General features: G+C 43.4%; 2 protein-coding genes and 1 pseudogene across 2 annotated transcripts in view; 1 reads left to right on the top strand and 2 right to left on the bottom strand.

Moving 5' to 3' along the window:
• Nucleotides 1-13,159: 13,159 nt before the first annotated feature.
• LOC102496930 (olfactory receptor 5V1-like) lies at nt 13,160-14,093 on the top strand (annotated as a pseudogene).
• A 3,775-nt stretch (nt 14,094-17,868) lies between these two features.
• On the bottom strand, nt 17,869-18,807 carry LOC102496501 (olfactory receptor 13G1). The gene has a single exon (XM_006162035.1). The coding sequence runs from the start codon at nt 18,805-18,807 to the stop codon at nt 17,869-17,871; it is 939 nt and encodes a 312-aa protein (XP_006162097.1).
• Nucleotides 18,808-18,812: 5 nt separating this feature from the next.
• LOC102496070 (olfactory receptor 13G1-like) overlaps nt 18,813-20,916 on the bottom strand; it is a 3,127-nt gene continuing 1,023 nt past the window's right edge. Inside the window, exon 2 of the mRNA XM_006162034.1 lies at nt 18,813-18,832. Coding sequence (XP_006162096.1) covers nt 18,813-18,832 — 20 coding nt within the window. The remainder of the gene's footprint in view (nt 18,833-20,916) is intronic.

Below are 20,916 nucleotides of genomic sequence, written 5' to 3'. Positions count from 1 at the left end.
TTTTGTTGATAGTGTAAAGAAGTGTAACTGATTTTGTGGATTGGTTCTGTATATTGCAGTTTACTGAATTCATTTATCAATTCTAACTTTTTTTAGCTTTTCATTTTTTCCAGATTATTATTCTGTTTAAAAATTTTTTTAAACATTGAAATTTAAAAAAAATTAATGGAATCTTTAGGTTTTTCTATATATAAGATCATGTCATCAACAGAGACAAAAATTGAGTCTTTTTTTTTTCCTACTTGGATACTTTCTATTTCTCTTCCCTTCATTCGTTCTTTCTCTTTCTTTCTCGTTTTATTTATTTGTTCACTGTTGTTGCTGCTGTCTATTTTAGCTAGAACGTCCACTACTCTACTCTGCTGAGTAGAAGTGGTAACAAAGAGTACCTCGTCTTGTTCCTGACCGTCGAGGAAATCCCTCAGCTTGACACCGTTGACTATGACATTGCTCTGCACATTGTGCACATGGCTCTTACTGTACTGAGGTGTATTCTTTCTATGCCTAAGGTAGTGGCAGTGGTCACTGTGAAAGAATATTAAACTTTGTAAAACGCTTTTTCTGCACCCATTGAGAGATGACCCATGGCTTTGTCATTCTGTTAATATGGTCTACCACACTTATTTATTTATCTTACTTACTTATTTAAACTTACCAGAGGGCCTATACCCTCACCAAAGAGAGACAGAGATAAGGGAATGCGGTCATGCCACGATCCCTTCTCCTCCATCTGTCCATTTTGGTTGGGATTTTGGGTACGCACACTTACGCCTGATGTGTTTTTCCAGCCATTAGGGCCAGGATTTAAACCATGAAGTTGGCCAAGTGGGATTAGACTTCCTTAACCTCCATGCTCTGGGAATGGTTCTATGCATAGTTTTCGATTTTTTTTTGAAAGCTCACTAACTGCAAATGCTTGTGTGCCCCAAATCCTGACAGGATGAAAAAATGGAAAGGAAGGGATTGCGGCATGAATACATCTTTATTGTTGGATGTTTGCTCTTTTGCTTTTTCTGTGTCTCTCTGGCAAGCATATGTGCCCTATGGAAGTAAATATTTAGTAATTTAAAAATTTTTTAAAAATTGAGACCAGCAGTCAGTGTACTGGCTATGTCGCTGGACTTCCATGTAGTCGAGTATGGTTCGAGTTCCAGACCTGGTGGCTTAAATTCACGCCGGGCACATGTGTGTGTGTGCCCAAGATCCCGAGAGGAGAATGGAGGAGATGGGATTGAGGCATGGCCAGCTCCCCTGGGAGTGATTTCTCACTTTCTGTCTCTCTGTCTCTCTCTGTCTTTCTGGTGAGCACATGCACCCTGTAGCAAAAAATCTCTGAAAAAAATTAAAAATTAAAAAAAAATAAATGAAATGCACAAACAAGTCATGGGCTTGTAGAAGATTGGTTAGCACAGATGGAAGTGTGCAGGGAGCCAACAGCGTCAACTTGAGTGCTAATCTCCACAGCACTTCGAAGAACTGGGGAGGAAGACCATGGTGCTGACTACCGCGTTCTCACCAGAAAAAGCCGGAATTAACTATAGTACCATGCTAAGGACTGCTCAGAAACCTGAACTCTTGTATGTCACAGGTGCAAAAAATGTGTATCAGTATCTACTATATTTCAGCATGCACTTACTTAAAAAATAGCAATTCAACTCCCAGGTCATTACCCAACCTTAAATGCATGTGCGTGTAATCAAACAGATATTTCCAAGGACTGATTTGAACCACCATTATTTGTAAGGGAGGAAAATGAGCAACACCTCCAATGTTCATCAATGTTAGAATGAAAACAAACAAAAACGTGTGACATATAATGAAATACCAGAGCAATTAATAAGAGAGATGTAGGACTACACAAAACATATACATTACGTATGTAAATATGCTTGAGGGCGTGTGTACTTGCCAGAGAGAGAGAGAAAGAGAGAGAGAGAGAGAGAGAGGCAGAGAAAGGGAGGGGAGAAAGAACTCCCACGGTGACGTCATGTCGCGGCCCCTTCCCTTCATCTCTCCCTCCTTCCAGGTTCTGGTCATGCACGCACACAGCCTGGGCGTATTTCCGGCCCCCAGGTCCAGGACTGGAACAGTGTGATCGGCCACGTGTGGTCGGGCTGCCTTAACCAGGCCATGGAGTTGGCCCAATGTGGACATACTTGGTTCACAAAGTTTTATTATGGCCTGTAACGTTTTTGCTGAACCTGTCAGTCTAATTAGCGCTTGACTTGATACTTTTATCCTTCTGTTTCTAGAGTAACTTTTTTTTTTTCCTTTTTGAAACTTTGTTAATGCAACTCAGAGGATCTCTGGGTTAAAACCACCCGGAGACCTCTGGGTTTCTGCATCTGATGTCCACACAGCTCTCAGAACTTGGGCAGTTTTCGGTCATTATTTTACTTAATAGGTGCTCTACGATTTTCCCTATCTCTTCTCCTTTGGAACTCCCATAATGCAAATATCGGTTTGGTTAATATTGTGTCATAGGTTCTGTAGACTTTTTAATTCTTTTTTGTTCTTTTTCCTTTTTTTAGAACGAATCAGGTTTGTGAAAGGAAGTGTAGGGAGTAGACCACTTTGTACGTGGAGTAGCCCCATGAGGGATGGATGACAGTTTTATTCCTTCTTCTGAGAGGAAGGAGAAAACTGATTCCCTAAAGAAAAGACAGAAGAGCCACCAGGGGCATGGCAGCTCCTTTCCTTTTTCTTTCTTTGTTCTTTTCACTGAGTTATTTCAAAATGCCTGCTTTCGAATTCTCAAATTCTTTTGCCTGATCAAGTCTTTGTAGAATCTTTTAATCATATTATAATATATTACATTATATTTATCAAATCATTTAGCTTGGGATTTGTTTGGTTCTTTTTTATGATGTCTATGACTTTGTTGAATTTCTCATTCACACGTAAATTGCTTTCCTGATTCGTTACATTACCCACCTGTATTCTTTTGTAGCTCACTTAATTTCATTGTGGCTATTTTATTTTTTTATTTGCCAAAAGATGCATGTTCTCACTGGAGAGAGGGAAATCAAGAAAGCACCCATATGTGGCATGGTCCAACTGTAATCTCTTCTTCACTTCTTCCTCCCTTTGGGATTTCGGCGTGCATACACATGCACCCACTGTGTTCCTCAGACCACCAGGTCTGGAACTCGAAACCTGTGGTCGGTCATGTGAGATGCAGCTACCTGACCCACCAGACCACAGGCTGGCCCACGGTTGTTATTTTGGTTAATTTTTTTGGCATACAATAGATTTCCTTTATTTGGGGCCTGGGCCTGTCACTGGGGAATCACCGTGCTCACTTGTAGGCATGTTACCTTCATTTTCAAAGCTTCATGTGTCCCTGCACTGCTATCTGTGTGTAAGTGCTGCTCCCCCAGTTTTACAGTGTGGCTTTTGTGAAAAGCCTTCCCTTGGCCACAGATCCTGGGTGGGGCTGGCTCTGGTGCAGCAGGCATGGCAGTGCAATTTCTGTGCACTTTTCCCGCTGTTGCTGCTGCCACGACTGCCATTACTCGTTGTCCTGGGCTTCAACCGGCTGGGGGCCCAGTGCTCAGACAAGCAGGGTGGGTTTTGGTGGGTGAGGACAGTCCAGTAGTTGAAGGTACATGGTGCAGAGGGAGGCAGGCACTGAGCTGTTTCCTCAGGTTGTGGTGTGCAAGGCAGCCTGGCAGCTCTGCAGGCGCACAGCTGGGGCATCTCCCTGGGAGGACAGTGCTGGACCGCAGCACCCGGCAGAGCACAGGCTGTGGTGGTGGTTGCAGGGAGTGCTGCACGCAGCTTCCTGGGCAGGCAGTGTGAACTGGGCACTTCCTTTTGAGTAATGCAGACGTGTGGTCTCTTACTTTCTCTAGAAAATTAAATGTTTGAGTTATAGAGGTGTTCCTATAGGTTTATTCTGATGTTTGCTTTTTAGAGGTGTTCCTGTAGGTTTATTCCGATGTCTGTTTTTCATTCGTTGATATGTAAATTGTAATGAATATTGAAATGTCTAAATGTTCTCTAGAAAAGTGGATATCTATGAGAAGAAAAGTCAAACTGGATTCCTATTGCTCACCACAAACAAATATAAACTCAAAGTGGATCGAAGACTTAAATGTAAGACCCCAAATTGTGAAACTACTAGGAGAAAATGCAAGAGGACACTTCAGAGCACTGATAAGGGCAGTTATTATTATTTTTTTTAAGACCCCAAAATGACAGGCAACAAAAACCATACAAATGTTTATGTGCAGAAAAGGAAGAATGAACACAGAAAAGAAGCAAACTACAGGACGAAAGAAAATATTTGTAAACTATCTACTTATTTAACAAGGGATTAATATCTAGAATATATGAAAAACTCATCTTAGCTGTAAAAAATTATCTTATTAAAAAATAAACTAGGGCCCACTGGTGGCATGGTGGTTAAGGCAGTTGGATCCCACATGGCTGAGCAAGTGCAGCCCTGGGCCTGGCAGCTTGGAAAATATACCAAGCATATGTTTGTGGGTGCCTAAAATCCCAAAAGAAGTCAGGGGTGGAGGAGAAGAGAGAGCATGCCTTGTGGGAAGTGAGTTCTTTGTTTTCTACTCTCTGTCTCTATGTCTGTATTTTTCTGGTGAGTGCACATGGCCTGTGATAAAAATAAATAAATGAATAATGATAGATATGAATAGACACTTCCCAAAAGGAGACATGCCAATGGCCAAAGAATACATGAAACAAATCATTGAACCAACAAATTATCGGGAAAGTGCAGCTCAAATCACAGTGCGATGTGACTTCCACTTCTGATTATGAACATTTATATAATTACATATTATATATACAGTCATACGATACAATATGGAACGATTTCACTTCTGATATGAACATTTACATAATTACATATTATATATACAGTCATACGATACAATATAGAACGATTTCACTTCTGATATGTGTGTCTTGTATGTCTGTGTGCATGTTTCTTAAAAAAAGATTGCTAATAATTTATACCATTCTCAAAACAAGTATTTTAGGGCAAAACGGAGATCAGGGCTCCATAGGAGTGGAAACTTAGACCTCAGATGAGGGATGGAGGGGTGCGTGGGGCCTGTCATGTAGCTCCATCAGACTCACTGCTCCTGAGCTGGCATCCCCGCGATGTCTGATACAACCACGGATCAGCTACTCACAGATTTCAGTCTGCAGCTGGAGCCTGGAACCTGTCTGTGTCTGAGAGTGGCTGAGGAATCGCAGGGAGTGGAGGGTGAGACTCACTTGGGAACAAAACACAGCCAGTTCCTAGCAGCCACACTGGTAATGTGTTGCCCGTTCTCCTGTATCTGTCTAACCAAGGGAGGTCTCTGCTGTTCTGTTTCGCAAAGATGAGTTAGAGTACATGGAAAAATTATCATAAAAGCAAAGAAGTTTTTAGAGGGAACAAATAAAAAGCATCAGTATTACGCCATGCTTTTAATTCAGTGTGACGACTTTGTTCTGAAGAGCACACTTCACAGACTTCCCGTGAATAGCTTAGTTTCTATAACTTGGCAGTCACTTGGCATTCCAGTGATTTTTTTTTTTTATTAAGTAGGGGCATTTGAAAAGCATAAGGACTGAGCAAGACATAAAGTGTCTCTCAAAGAACAGAAAGGGGGGAGATGGGGCTTGAAAACAAGACAGTAGTCTTTACTCAGCAGCTTGGGAGCTGGGACCCTGCCAGCTATCCTTCCCTGGGGGTTGCCGGGGTTCTTGTTAGAGTGCTACAATGTAACAATGTAAATGGAAAGTGAAGAGAGGAAATTATCAGCACTTGCATCTGCAGTTAGGATCCCCAGGGAGAAGAACTCGTTAAAACATCCCTTGAGTTTTAATGCAGAGCTCCTCGCATTCTGGACAGTAATGAAGCCCTACTTTTTTCTTAAGGGAATTGGAAACATGAAATTAAAAAAAAAAAAAAAAAACCTGATTAAAAGTTTTAGGTTTCTCTTGAGACCAGTTGCAATTCTCATACACAATGCACAATCTGTTCCTTATGAAATACATTGTATATCTGCTAGCACCAGGAACAGGAGGATAACAGTGAGCACCTTGATTTGAGAGAGCAGCACAGGCTCTCCGTGGTGGCTGCAGGCTCATGACATGCGTTCATGTACTCTGACAGGTGTTCATATTCCATGAGGCCCTTTTGCACCTGAATATTGACTACAGAAAGAAAGTAGTCACTCTAAGGATGGGCTCGCTTCTGACGTTACTGCTGGTTTCAGTATCTGGAAGATAGAATCCCAGATTTATAGTTTAGCTCTCTTGTTAGTGCATGCTATACCACAGCCTTTGCAGGAGGAGCACCACTGCTCTGAGACACTCCATGTGAGTGCACACCCCATCAGCCCGGCCACCTTACAAGAGGCTACCCGACGATTTAGTTTGCCAAGAACTGAGGCTGGAATCTTAGAAAAATTATCAATTTGGTAGAATACTTGGTAGAGTCAGGGAAAAATACAAAAATACTAGAACAGATTAAATAATTTCAAAGTGTCGTAACTTTAGCCTTTAAGTGAGGAAAAATTTTGATGATCCTAGGGTGCATCTAGAATGAGGTCCAGACAAAGCACCAGTTCTCGCTCTTGCTGCTACTTTAATGCAGATCCTCCACCCAGAATATTTATATAATTTCCTACTTAAGTTCTGCCTTCTCCACTTGATCTTTTGGACGGAAACATGTTTTAGGCCTACACAATTTCTTGAGCCAAATTTTTTTTTCTGTGCCAATTTAAGAGTATTCAATCACATAAAATTTTCAAAAGAATTATTTATTTTATTCATTATTATTATGTATTTTTAAAATTTGCTACAGGGCACATGAGAGAGAAAAAAGTGAGAAAGCAAGTTACCAGGTCTGGGACTCCAACCATAGTCAGCCATGCTGGAGTTCAGTGCCTTAACCACTACACCACCTGCTGGCCCCACACCTGAACATTTACGACATTACTATTATGATTATTATATTAAATGTAACAAGTGCTAATAATTTAAATACTTAGTTAATTATAATTTAGAAAATTGTGAAAGTTTTTACCAATTCTGTCACATTTAGTCTTTGTGTTTCTTACCAAAGATTACAGGCCCCACCTGCAGCAAACTGAGCTGCAGTGCGGCATGGTTCAGTCCCAGGTCCACCGCGAGCCTGATGACTTAGGACTGAGCAAGGGCTCCATGTGCGAGACACCGCTGAGAGGCTCCTCCCCTTCAAGCCTGTGCTCTCTGTCATGAACGAAATAGATACAAAGTTTAAAATGTCAAAATCCCTAACTATTTGACTCACCTGCTACCCACATGCAATGCGTTCGGTTCATTCTTATTTCATTTTATATTTCCAAAATTTTTGTTTTATTTTACATCCACTTGTCTTTCCCTCTTCCTAATGTGTTTCATAATTTCTTGTTCTTTTGAATAGAAGTTATGCTTCTGTTTAATTTTTAAAGTGTGTGTTTGTGTGTGTGTGCGCCTTGTAAAATATCTCTTATTCACTATATAAATTCTATCAGCAACAAATTCTTATTACTATGGTAGTTTGGAGCTATTTTTCCTTTTTAAAAAACTACTTTCTTTCATTAGCGCGCGTGCAAGAGAAACCCTTGTCAGTTTTCTAGCTGTGACCAGCCATGGCCTCAGCCAGCCTTGCCCCAGGCGTGAGAGCGCCTGGAAGTGGGGGACCACCCGGGACTCCTCTGCGCTCCGGTTTGTGACAGCTTCTCACTGCCTGCCCCAGGGACTATTTTTCTTACCCTCAGACATAATAGTGTGGATCTCTCTCTCTTGAAAAAGAAACGCCATTGGAAGCAGAGTGTGGACCACGAGTCCCGCATCCCGGAGGCGCTAGCCCTGGGGCCCTGGTGCGCCCCGCGGCTGTCAGCTGCAGGGAGCAGGCTGAGTGCGCGGCTGTGCATTTCGGTGGGTCCTACGCTGTCCTCAGGGAGCTGCTCCCAAGGTCACAATGCGAAGGATAAGACTGTACAGCCACTTAGCGGCCTGCGTTATTGAAACGGACCGACGTGAGTCCTAGACGAGTAACTTCCGTCTCCCCTCCCTTTGCTCCACACCAGCCTCTCGAGCGGGGTCCCAGGGCTCTCTCCCGGCTCCGCCCCGCGGCACCCGGGCTGTACGTCCTGGCCCTCCTCTCAGATGCGTCTCCCTCCCGTCCCCTCCTGCCTCCTGCTTCTCAGTCTTCCTCTCTGGCCCTCAAATAAAAAAGGAAATACAGTCGGTTGTGAGAACATGAGCCAACCTGGCGGACGTGAGGCCGAATGGAATCAGCCAGGCCCGGAGAGTAGCTGCCGCGTGCACGTGTGGGTCCGAGCAGCCTCAGGGGCAGGGGGCCGGCGTTTCCCAGGGGATGGCGACTCTGCAGGCGACTAAGATTTATGCGCTACACCGACCTAAATAATAATAGGGTGTGTATTTCAACATTGGTAAAAGGATAAATTCCAAACGTTTCCATAAAAAGAGTTACGTGAAATGGTAGAATTTGTTAACTAATTTGATTTAATAATTCTACAGTGTAGACACGTATCAAAATATCACAAGGTACCCCAAAATACACGACATTGTCAGTATAAAGTGAAACTTGGGAAACTCGAGAACAGCGCCGCTCCCTTGTACACGCGCCCTCGGGGCTGGAAGGTCCCCACGCCCCTGCTTCGCGCCGGGGACTCGGGCCCACTGGACCTGCCCTGCCCTGCGTCCCGGCCCGGGCGTCTCCGAGGTCGGGCTGTGGGATGTGCGGAGACCCGAGCCTGCGGCTACTGTCGGGGAGACTTGGCTCTGACGCCGCCCGCGGGGAGCCCGGAGCGCAGACCCGGCGCACGTGGATCTCATCGTGTCACTTTCCCCGTCACGTCCACGGTCCGCGTCTCCTAGTACTCCTTTGCTGGTTTCGGATCCTGTAAGAATGGAATATGGGCCCGCGCTGACCTGGTCCCGCCCTGCGGTCCCACTGAGCACAGCGCAGTCCTGGGTTCCTCCTGGGACCGGACGCGACCCAGTGTCCGCGGCCTGGACGCAGGTCTGTCCGTGAGCGCCAGCAGCAGGAGGGGAAGGGCTCTGGGTCTCCGGTGCGATGGTCCCCTGGGCCCGGGCCTCGGACCAGGGCTGCCCGGCCGCGCTGTCCTGCCCGGATTCCGGAGCAGCCACGGTCCGGGAGGCAGCTTTCCGGAGCCCGCCTTCCCAGCTCCGTAGATTCGTTCTGGATGGTTCTTCCCCTGGTGCCGCTCCCTCAGTAACGTCAGTATGGCCGGGGTCGCGTGCCTGGCTTTCCTGGTTCTGGTCTCGGACCAGGTTCCTTTCCCACGTCCAGTGCGAAAGAGCCGAGGGCCTCTGGCCAGCCTCCAGCCCTGCGGGTGGTGTTCAGTGACAGCGAGGCTCATTTTTTGATGCTTGAATTTTATTATTTATTTATTTAAGAGAGATTCTTGCTATAGGGCACGTGCACTTACCAGGGAGACAAAGAGAGACAGACAGAAAGCAAGAAATCGCCCCCAGGGAGGATGGCCATGCAATCCCTTCTGCGTTCCCCTCTGGGATCTTAGGCAAGAATGCTCCGGAGCGCCAGTGAGTTTGGAGCGCCAGTGAGTTTGAAGCAGCGGAGTCAGGGACTCGACCATGGTGAACTACGTGGGAGCCTGGCCACTAGCCATTCTGCTGGCCCCATACTTATATTTTAAATTAGGGGGGCTGACAGGAGGTCGGGTGGTTCAGGCACTAGATTCCCACGTGGTCTAGTGCAGTTTCAGTCCTGGATCTCACTGTCTCTCCCTGTCTCTCTGTGGTGAGAATATGTGCCCTACAGCAAATTAGTAATAATAATGATAATAAAATAGAATAATTATTTTAAAAATTCAAATTAGGCTAATTCACACTTTAACATACATGCAAGAAAGTGAGTGTAATTATTATTCACAGATTTAAAACAAACTTGGCTATAACCACCACCTATGCAGGGAACAAGACCAGAGCTCACTCACACCCAGTGACCTCCACACAGAGCCGCAGCACCTTTCATTTTGTTCAAGCCAATCTTTAACTCTCCTTCCTCTTTCTATTATAAACACTTACACTTTAAAATGTGTGTAAAAGTGCTTTGTCTTTTTTTTTTAATTTGACTTTTTGCCCAAAAGGTTCATTTGTGCAAATGCTGATGGTTGTAAATACCTCTTAGGCAAAGTGACTTGATGGCATTTCATTGTGTAAAATAAAGGTATTTAGTAATTTCCTCCAATTTTCTGCTATTCCAGAGGAGAGTTAAATGAGGCATCCGTCCTGTTCCAGAACACACAGGCCACAGTCCTGTCCAGGGCAGATGCACTGGGAGTTTCCGGCCAGCCTTTCTTCCACCAAGTACTTCTGTGACTCACGTGCCTGTCAATGAAGAATGGACAAAAAATAAGTGTTATATCCATAAAGTATAGTTGCATACCACTCAGCAGTAAAATAGAAGTCAAGCCATGAATATATGAAACAACCGGGATGTGAGAAATTATGTTGAGCACAAGAAGCTGGTCTTGAAAGACACATATTGTACTATTCTATTTAGATGGCAAGACTCCAATGATGGCTTGTCAGGGCTTAGTGGATGAGACAGAGTCTGATTAAAAAGAAGTATTTAAATTTATTGGGGAAACCGTTAAATGTTCTGAATGTGCTAGTCGCTACAGGAATCTGCCATAAGATAGACTATGCCTGTGACCTTGGTTTGTGGACCAACAGTGCAGGCTCTGGTTGCTCCTGGGTGAGACAGGAAGGGATGTATCAATGCTTCCCTTCTTCACGGTTATGCCCTGGGACAAGCTCACGATCCATCTGCTACTATCACAGTGCTTCACCCACCTAAAAGGGAAGAGAAGACTTAGCCCTGGCCCCATGCTTACATTTTAAATTAGGGGGGCTGACAGGTGGTCGGGTGGTTCAGGCACTAGGTTCCCACGTGGTCTAGTGCAGTTTCAGTCCTGGATCTCACTGTCTCTCCCGGTCCCTCTGTGGTGAGAATATGTGCCCTATAGCAAATTAGTAATAATAATGATAATAAAATAGAATAATTATTTTAAAAATTCAAATTAGGTTAATTCACACTTTAACATACATGCAAGAAAGTGAGTGTAATTATTATTCACAGATTTAAAACAAACTTGGCTATACCCACCACCCATGCAGGGAACAAGACCAGAGCTCACTCAGACCCCAGTGACCTCCACACAGAGCAACAGCACCTTTCATTTTGTTTAAGCCAATCTCTAACTCTCCTGTTTTTATTATAATATTTACATTTTAAAATGTGTGTAAAAGTATGTATGTAGCTATGAAAATGAATTGTTATGTCATTTCCATATGATAAAAGAATTCTTTAAAAAAGATGATTAAGGGAACCAGCAGTTAGCGTAAAGGCTATGTTGCTGGACTCCCATGTAGTCAACCACAGTTCGCGTCCTGGACCTGGTGGCTTAAAACTCACGCCGGGTGCGTGTGCGTGTGTGCCCAAGATCCCGAGAGGAGAATGGAGGAGAAGGGATTGCGACATGGCCATCCCCCCTGGGGGGTGATTTCTCGCTTTCTGTCTCTCTGTCTCTCTCTTCCCATCACCTTTTTTTCCAATAAGAAATAGAATAACCCAGAGAACTCAGCAGCTGTTATTATTCTAAAATGCCCAAGGGATTGGGCAACCCAGAGCTATACCCTTCTTGAAAGAAAATAAACTTCTGTGAGCAATATCTTCCAATCAAGACATTTAGGAAACAAAATTCCAATAATAATCAGAAAATGTGTGAATGTCATTATTTAGCCAAAAAAAGGATTTTAATAAAGGAATGAAAAAGATAGAAACGGAATTATTTTCCTAGTCATTTCTCAAGTTCTCAAGTATTCAAGATTCTAAAACGCTATTCGATTTGTCAGTCTGTATCTTTTTATCTAAAAAGGCCATGGTCCTGTCCATGCCCCGGCCTTTCCCAGCCCCACTGCCGCTCCACTCCTGACCTCTTGATTCTGAATTGTCAATTAAAACCTTTCTCGCAACTGCTATGATTATGTGGGCCAGTAAGATACACGCAAAGGAAATTATAAAACTAAACAAGAGTAACTAAGAAGAATGTCTTCTGGCATATATGATTTTTGAAAATGCATATTTCTATACATTTTCTTAGACATAAAGTCAAATGTATAATTTTTAAGGTGTTTTTGTTTGTTTTGCCATAAGGGGTGTGCACTTGCTGAAGAGAGACAGAGAGAGGAAGAGTGAGAAATCACCCTCCAGGAGGGATGGCCACACCACAGTCCATCCTCCTCTCAGGATTTTGGGCAAATACACCTACATGCCCAGAGTGATTTTCAAGCCACTAGATCTGGGACTCAAACTATGGTCAGTCATGTGGGAATGCAGTGCCTCAACCACCACGCCATCTCTTGAACACAAATATATAAATGTTAAAGTGAAAGGATTGTTTGTGGATATATTTGGATTTTATTTGGGTGGCACTAAGATGTTATTAACCAGGTTATCAATATCTTAAATCATAATTTAATTTAGAGATGTTTTGTGGAAACAAATTCTTACGTTTATACAGTAACAATTATGGTTTTGAAATGACACGAGTATCCCATGGTTACGTCGACCCAGTACAATTTGTCTGAGCAGATAACACACAATTCGTTAATTCTCTTACGCCATTGTTTATCTGCCTTCTCCAGTGCGTCTGCTCATTTCTAATCCTTGTCAAGTTTATGTATCACAGCACCAAGGCACTGAGAGCGCAGGCAGCTCAGACCTGCACCAGAGAGCATGGGGCGGGCGGAGGAGTGCCAGGCGCGGAAGGGTCCGAAGGATGGAGCGGGTCGGCACTAAACAGCGGTTACTGAGAAAGTGAATTTTAAATGTCTCTTTAGTTATCAGATGCATTCTCTTGATAAGAAACTGAAGGTGGATATTTTAGGAAATACTGTGTATGCGTACGCTGTTAACAATACTCCCAACCGTTGAAATCTCTGGTTGAAAAAGGACTAGCTTGATACGATTCATCATTGGTCACATACAAATTATTTTCCAAGAACATTTCATCACTGAACTCATTGCTTTGTGACCCTAACCCGTGTTTTTATTTAATGTTTTTCATTTTGTCCAGAGACAGCCTAGCTGGCAGGGGAGATGGAGGTCCACAATGGCACGGTGCTGTCGGGATTCCTCCTCCTGGGGCTCGCTGACCTCCCCGTGGTGCGCTACCCCCTGTGTGTGGTCTTTGCCGTCATCTATCAGATAACCCTGGTGGGAAATGGGTCCATCCTCTTGGCCATCGGGACTGAGAAGAAGCTGCACGCCCCCATGTATTTCTTGTTGGCAAATCTGTCCCTCATAGACATATTCTGTCCCTCGGCTACAGTCCCCAAAATGCTCCAGAACCTCCTGACCGAGGAGCAAAGCATTTCCTTTATCGGGTGTGCTTTGCAGCTTTACTTCCTGGTGGCCCTGGCAGGGACAGAAGTCTTCCTCCTTGCTGTCATGGCTTATGACCGCTACGTGGCCATCTGCTTTCCGCTCCGTTACCCTCTCCTCATGACCAGGGCTCGCTGTGCTCAGCTAACGTCCGGGACCTGGGCTGCAGGGTTTCTCAACTCTCTTGTCCACACAGTGACCACTTTCCACTTGTCTTTCTGCAAGTCCCGTCGGGTTGACCAGTACTACTGTGACATCCCTCAAGTGTTCACCTACAGACGTTGCTGAAATGCTTGTGTTAGTCATGGGGGGAACCCTGGGGACCAGCGCCTTCATGGCCACCTTGGTCTCATACATGTACATCATCTCCACCATCCTGAAGATCCAGTCTGCCGAAGGGAAGCACAAAGCCTTCTTCACCTGTGCGTCCCACCTGCTGATGGTCTGCCAGTTCTATGGCTCAACCATATCTACCTACATCCGCCCCTCCTCTAGCCAGCACTCCCCTGCCAGAGAAAGAGTTGTGTCCCTGCTGTATGGGGTGGTTACCCCGATGTTAAACCCCATGATCTACAGCCTGAGAAACTCCGACGTGAAGAGAGCGCTCCAACGAGTTCTATGTCGTGGAACACGTTTACAACCAGCGTGATTTTAGAACAGAATGACTCTGTGATCCTCTTTGAATTCATAGGAAGAATTCCAGGTTAGACTAATGTCCTGTCAGTGTGTAGAGTATGTTCCTGTGTATGCATATGAATCCACAGGCACACAATGACACATACGACTTTGTCTATCCCTAACTACTCCTCTGTATGTGTCTGTCTGTCTATCCACACAGAACTAGACTTGTTATCCAGAAGTCTTTGAGAGTTCACAGAGAACCGTGTGTCCTTCCACCAGGTGAGGTGTGCACTGATGGTGTTGGATGGAAGCCTGCCCTCAGGGCACCCCCCACCCATGTCCAGGTTTGTGCCTGTAGCATGTGAATCTTATGGTTTATTTATCATCTGTATCTTATTCATTATGTGTATCTATTTGTAAATATGTACCTAGTCATCCGGGTATAGAGTGTTCATTTCCTTTCCCTTAATTCTTTATACAGTTGCTAATGGAGTAGATCTTAAATGTGCTCATCAGAAAAAGTAAGTATGAGGGAAAAGAATAACTCCTCTCTATCCTCAGATAGTACAATGAAGCTCATGTAAATGTCTGTTAAAAATTTACAATATTAATCGCGACAAAGCTAGTAGAGATGGAAGGGAAGGGAGACTATGAACTGCAGAAGAGGCAGGAGAAAGGAGCTGACGAGTTCCAGGAGGGAGGAAATTCTTGCAAGATCTAAAAGAGGAAAGAGAGAAAGAGGCAAATGGACCTGTTAGAGATGAAGGCTATACTACAGGAAGTCAAAATCTCCCTTGACAATATTAAAAGCAGACTAGATCACACAGAAAATCAAGTCTCAGATGTAGAAGATAGAATTGCTGGCCTAGGAAAATCCACCGTGAAGACTGAGAAAAGTTCCCCCCAAAATGAGTATATATGAGAAATACTAGATACCATCAAACATCCAAACATCCACATAATTGGTATCTGAGAAGGCAAAGAAACTCAAAAGGGCATTGATAATCTATTCCATGAAATCCTGCAAGAAAACTTTGCAAACATAGAGAGGCATTCAAAGATCCAGTCTCAAGAAATACAAAGGACCTCAAATAGAATCAACCGAAGAAGATTTTCTCCAAGACACATCATAGCCAGATTGACCAAAACCACAAAGACAAGTTACTAAGATTGGCAAGAGAAAAATGGCAAGTTACCTACAAAGGATATCCCATCAGGATAACAGCAGACCTCTCATCAGAAACAATGCAAGTGAGGAAAAAAATGGATAAACATATTCAAAGTGTTAAGGGAAAAGCGATTTCAAACAAGAATATTGTACCTGGCAAGATTATCCTTCATATGGAAAGATAAGACAAGAACATTCTCAGATAAACAAAACCTGAAAAAATTTACCAACACCAGACCAGATCTCCAACAAGTTCTCAAGGGAGTGCTATACCAGGAAAATTAAATACAAATGTACAGAAATAAGAGTTTAAAAACTAAGAATAGGGCCAACTTAATCGTAGGGACAAGACTGGAGTTGACTCTTAAATCCCAGAATTTAATCGGGAAGATCAAACCACAGCAGAAGATAGAGTAAGTACATGAGACTGAACTGGCGAAGTAGCATTTTATTACTTTTGATTAAAACATTGCTGATTTTCTTCTAGGCTTTGTTTTCCAGTTTTAAGGATTTTTGTCCTGTCTTGAGCTGTCAATAGGCTCATGAACAGAATCCTAACCTGTTTCCTGGATTTAAGTTTTAAGCAAAGTCCCTTAGCATTTCTATGATTTATTAAAGTTAAAACTGCTTTTCTTGAAATTAAAAAGTATATTCAAAAATACCTATTTAATGATCATACTAAGCCATATAGCATAAGCTAGGTGCTACCTTATAGTACATTCATTCTACTCAGAGTTTCGTGCCTAAAGTCAGATATGTATTCACAGATATGTACATACCAGCTGAACTTGCTATTGAAAGTATTAGATGATTTAAGAAATTTTGTGAATCAATAAAATGTGTGTGGGGAGGAAGAAATGGAAAACAACTGTAGACACCAGAGATAGTGTGGGAGGAAGGTAGGAAATGGCAGAGGGTTAGAAATAGGTAAAATATATAAATACATACATATATACACATACATATATATATAAAACTAGAAATGGAAAATCATCAGCCACTATGCAGTATATTCTGGATGGGAAACCACATTTGCTGTGCTGTGAGGATGCTTAGGAAATGAATGTAAATTAATTAACTAAAAAAAGTTTCAAAAAAAAAAGAAAAAGAAAACGTAAGTATGTGTATGTGAGATGACCATTATGTTAATATGTCTCATTTAATAATTTCACAGTGCATATCTAAGTCAAAATGCCACATTGTCTTCCGAGTATATGCAATCAAATGTACCTTAATAAAGCTGGAAGAAAAAACTAGAATGATGAGTATAATCTATAATGTAATAGGTATTATCTCTGCTACAAATTGTACAGAAAGGAGCCAGCAGATGGTGTAAGGGTTATGTCACTTAGTCCCACATGGCCAATGGCGGTTTGAGTGGCAGAGCTGGCAGCCTGAACCTCACACCAGGCACATTTGTGTGCACGTCCAAACGCCCAAGAGGAGAATGGTGGAGCAGGGAATGTGGAGTGGCCATTTGTCCTGGGGAGTGATTTCTTGCTTTCTGTCTCTCTGTCTCTCTGGTGAGAACACATGCCCTATAGCAAGAATACCACTCTAAAAAACGTACAGAAAATATTCATGTTATTATGACTGAATTAACAAAGCATAAATGAAAGTATTTTACTGTGTCATATGTGACCCTAATTTAAATGGTGCAAAACATCTACCTTTGGCCATCGTGTAGAAGAGCTGGGGAGTAGATGCTGCCCACAGTTTATCTGTGACTTTATCCATTACCATGTAGTCACTTCTCCTTTTTACTTATTTCCTTGGATTATGAAATCATAAACATTCACTCATTATACGTCACTTAGCTTGTAAAGTGAAATGACCCAACATGAATGCACTTCATACCAGTTCAGTTGCGGATACAAAACACATTATCATCAACAGATAACATTTTTTAGGTTTTTGCCATAGGGTGTGTGCAATTGCTATAGAGCGAGAGAAAAAGGGAAGCTGAAATATCATCCTGCAGGGAGAGTGACCAGGGACAGTCCCTTCTCCACTCTCCTGGGATTCTGGGGAGGCATGCACACACACACTAAATGCTATGTAAAGAAATTTTGATACTAATATGCAGTTCTTATATTCATGGAACAAAAATTATAGAATGAATAATAATGACATAGATGAAATTATTTTAAGAAGAATGAGAAAATATCTTTATAGATTAAAAAATTCTGCAGCAGAACTTTGACCGTAACATTGCTTTCAAGAGAAAACTTTATAGTCTCTGTCACAACGTCTCGCAATGATAAAGTATGTTTTCTTGCTATGAAAGTTGGAGCCATGAACTGACTCACAGACTAGTCAATTCGGTAACACTAGCAAGGACCTTCCTCTATGATGGATGAGTGCGGGATGTGCACATGCATTTTAAGCAAATGTGTTGAAGCATCTACAGGGACTAGGAGTTGTGTGCGTATGTCTAGAAAGATGTTGGGGTATGGATTATGACGTGAGCGAATTAAAAGCACTGTTTACACGAAGAATATGAATTGTGGAGACAGCCAAGACGCCAGAACTAGGGGAGGAATGAGAGAGCAAAGAAAATCTGGAAGAGTTAAGTATAAAAGATCAGCAAATGTCAATCCGTCCTAGGAGATGATTATAGACTAGAGAGGTGATGTTACCTCTCCAAACCATTATGTTTCAAAGACGCAAACACCTTCCTGATCCCAGCCTGCATCTCCTTGTTGCGGAAGCTGTACACCACGGGGTTCAGTGTGGGGGTCACGAGGGTGTAGAGTGCGGCTACTACCTTGTCTCTGTCAAAGCTGTAGCTGGATGCAGGGCGGATGTATGTGTAGATCACCGGGGAGTAGTACAGGCACACCACCGTGAGGTGGGAGGAGCAGGTGGAGAAGGCCTTCCTGCGGCCTCGCACCGTGCGGATGCGGAGAATGGCGGCGACGATGAAGCCGTAGGAGATGCAGGTGAGCGCGAAGTCCCCCACGGCCAGGGTGATATCCGCGACGTACACCATCACTTCATTGACCCTCACGGGGCTGCAGGACAGAGCCAGCAGTGGCGGGATCTCGCAGAAGAAGTGGTCGATGGTGTTTGGGCCACAGAAAGTCAGCCTCAGGATGAGACCTGTGTGCACCCAGGAGTTGGTTACTGCGATGGCCATGACGGTGCCGAGCAAGGCCACGCACGTGCAGTGGCTCATGATAGTGCTGTACCGGAGGGGAAAGCAGATGGCCACGTAGCGGTCATAGGCCATGGCAGTGAAGAGAACCATCTCGGCCCCCAGGGACCACGTGAAGAAGAAGAGCTGAGACATGCAGCCCCCGTAGGAGATGGTCTTGCCGGAGGCCAGCATGGTCCCCAGCATCTTGGGCATGATGCTCGTTGTGCAGATGATGTCAACGATGGCGAGTGCCAGGAGGAGGACGTACATGGGGGTGTGCAGGGTGGTGTTGCAGGCGATGGCGACGACAATGAGCATGTTGCCAAGGAAAGCCACAAGGTAGACCAAGAGGAAGATCAGGAAGAGCAGCCTGCGGAGTTCAGGTGTTTTGGCCAGGCCCAGAATTATGAACTCGGTCACCACGCTGTGGTTCATTCTGCTTAGGGACTGAATGGCGGGCCTGGGCAGAATGAACAGCTGAGAGTTAAATGGATCTGTGTGCGGATAAGAGACAGCACGGAGTGTGTGCGCGCGTGTGTGTGTGTGTGTGTGTGTGTGTGTACTCGGGGACGTCATTATTGCTTTTATACCGCTTCACGGCATGGATCCCTCAGGATGGAGTTCTTTCTTCCAGGCAGTATCCTCTGTCCAGAACGATCCCATTCTCAGGCTGGTGTTCTTCCACAGCCATCACGGGGAAACTACGCCAGAGATCAGGAAGGAAAGTATAGGCAAAAGGAATTCCGTCAATATGTTAATATTATCTCTTGACTTGAAAATTGCCTGGGTATAGGTTCCTTCTCTCTCTACATGCACACACATATCCAATGGAAATAGATATGAATAATTAGAAATCTTAATCACTCAGTTAATTGCATGGTATTTTCGGGTGTCTTCATTGAGCCATATCTGACTAATAATATTTGGGACAATAGAAGCTGACAGGACTAAATGTAGCGGAAGCATTTCAAGGGGGAGATGCCCACACTAACATTGCGGAGCTGTGTATTCACTGACTGATATATCGTAGTACAGATACACAACATTTTAGTCAATGACTGCGCTTACATTTTTCTATAATTTGATGAGTACTTTGCTAAAATAGAGTGAAATAATTATTTGCTTGTTTTCATATATGGTAAGAATATTGAATTTGGGTCCAGCAGTTGGCATGGTGGTTAAGACGCTAAACTCCCCCATAGCGTAATGTGTTTCCAGTCCCAGACCTGGTTATGTTGCTTCCTCTCTCTCTCTCTCACTCTGGTCAAATTAAATAATTATAATAATAAATAAAAGTAAATGAAATATTCCTTTAAAAAACAATATTGGATTAAAAATTATATGATCTTTTTGTGTCTTCATTTAATTATCGCTGCAAATGGGCTGTTTGAACACCATAAGTTTCAGATACCATACATCTAAAAAGTAGATAAATTAAGATAAATTAGGTATTCTATATTCAGAACCAATGTTTCTTAGCACATGACGAAGAGTCAGCTAAAACGTTCTCAGCAGTTACCAGGGCCTGGGGAAGACTGCTCCTGATTTTCCGCAAAGATCTGAACACCCGACTGGTCTTCTTACACTGGGATGGGTTTGCTTTGACTGTTCAGGTGGTTACTACGCACAGCCTGCTTTCGGCCTGTTCTGGTCCAGTGACGTCAGTACATTGCTGGAAGTACACGTGTCTTTACACGCAATTTCATATTTATCATTCTTTAACTTTTCTGAGATCATATTTTGTCTCTGATATCTGGAGAGGCTTACGTAAAAATTAATTCTGAGTGTGGGTCCACGAACATAGGTGGGATTGCTCCTTCAGCCCCTCTAGCCTCAACTGATAATCTGCAATCTAAGTGTAATCTGCTCACGCACCAGGGAGCTCTCAGACCAGAACAAAGACAACTGAGAAACAGAAGTCTCACTTTCATGTGATCCATGATCTACGTTAAGAATCCCTGTCTCAGCACTCATGTTACCAGATCTCATCACTGGGCTCCAGTCCGTGTTAGGGCCTCTGCCAGATGCCATTCTGTCCTCACGGCCAAGTCGGTCCCTGTTTACTGTCTCACATAGTGCTACCGAACACAGCAGTAGCCAGAAAACAACATGTCTCATGAGAAGAATTAGGATTAACACTTAGATTGTTTCACTCCAGAAAAATTGCTATCAACTTCTCTGTTATATGTTTTAAGGCAAAGCACAGAAAAGTACGGGAAATATATGAAAAGATTAAATGAAATAAGAGTAATAAAAAAGGAGAAGGAATTTGTATTGTGAATGAAATACAATTTTGAGCAGGAAAATATGGAGAAAATAGTTGATATTTAAAATTTAATTCAAATATTATGAAGATCTGGTATTTATTTATTTATTTATTTATTTTTGGAGAGGTTTTTGCTATAGGGTGTATGCACTTGCCAGCCAGACAGAGAGAGAAAGAAAGAAAGAGAGAAAGAAAGAAAGCGAGAAATCACCCTCCAGGGGGGATGGCCACGCCGCAATCCCTTCTCCTCCATTCTCCTCTCGGGATCTTGGGCACAC

The sequence above is a fragment of the Tupaia chinensis genome, unplaced genomic scaffold (assembly GCF_000334495.1).
Source record: "Tupaia chinensis unplaced genomic scaffold, TupChi_1.0 Scaffold139513_1, whole genome shotgun sequence".
Taxonomy (NCBI): Eukaryota; Metazoa; Chordata; class Mammalia; order Scandentia; family Tupaiidae; genus Tupaia; species Tupaia belangeri.
The sequence above is the reverse complement of the archived record's forward strand: the minus strand, read 5'-3'. Positions and strand labels throughout refer to the sequence as shown.

Bases quoted from the DNA above. Each gene is read 5' to 3' on its own strand.
- LOC102496501 (XM_006162035.1), bottom strand. From the start codon at position 18,807: ATGAACCACAGCGTGGTGACCGAGTTCATAATTCTGGGCCTGGCCAAA.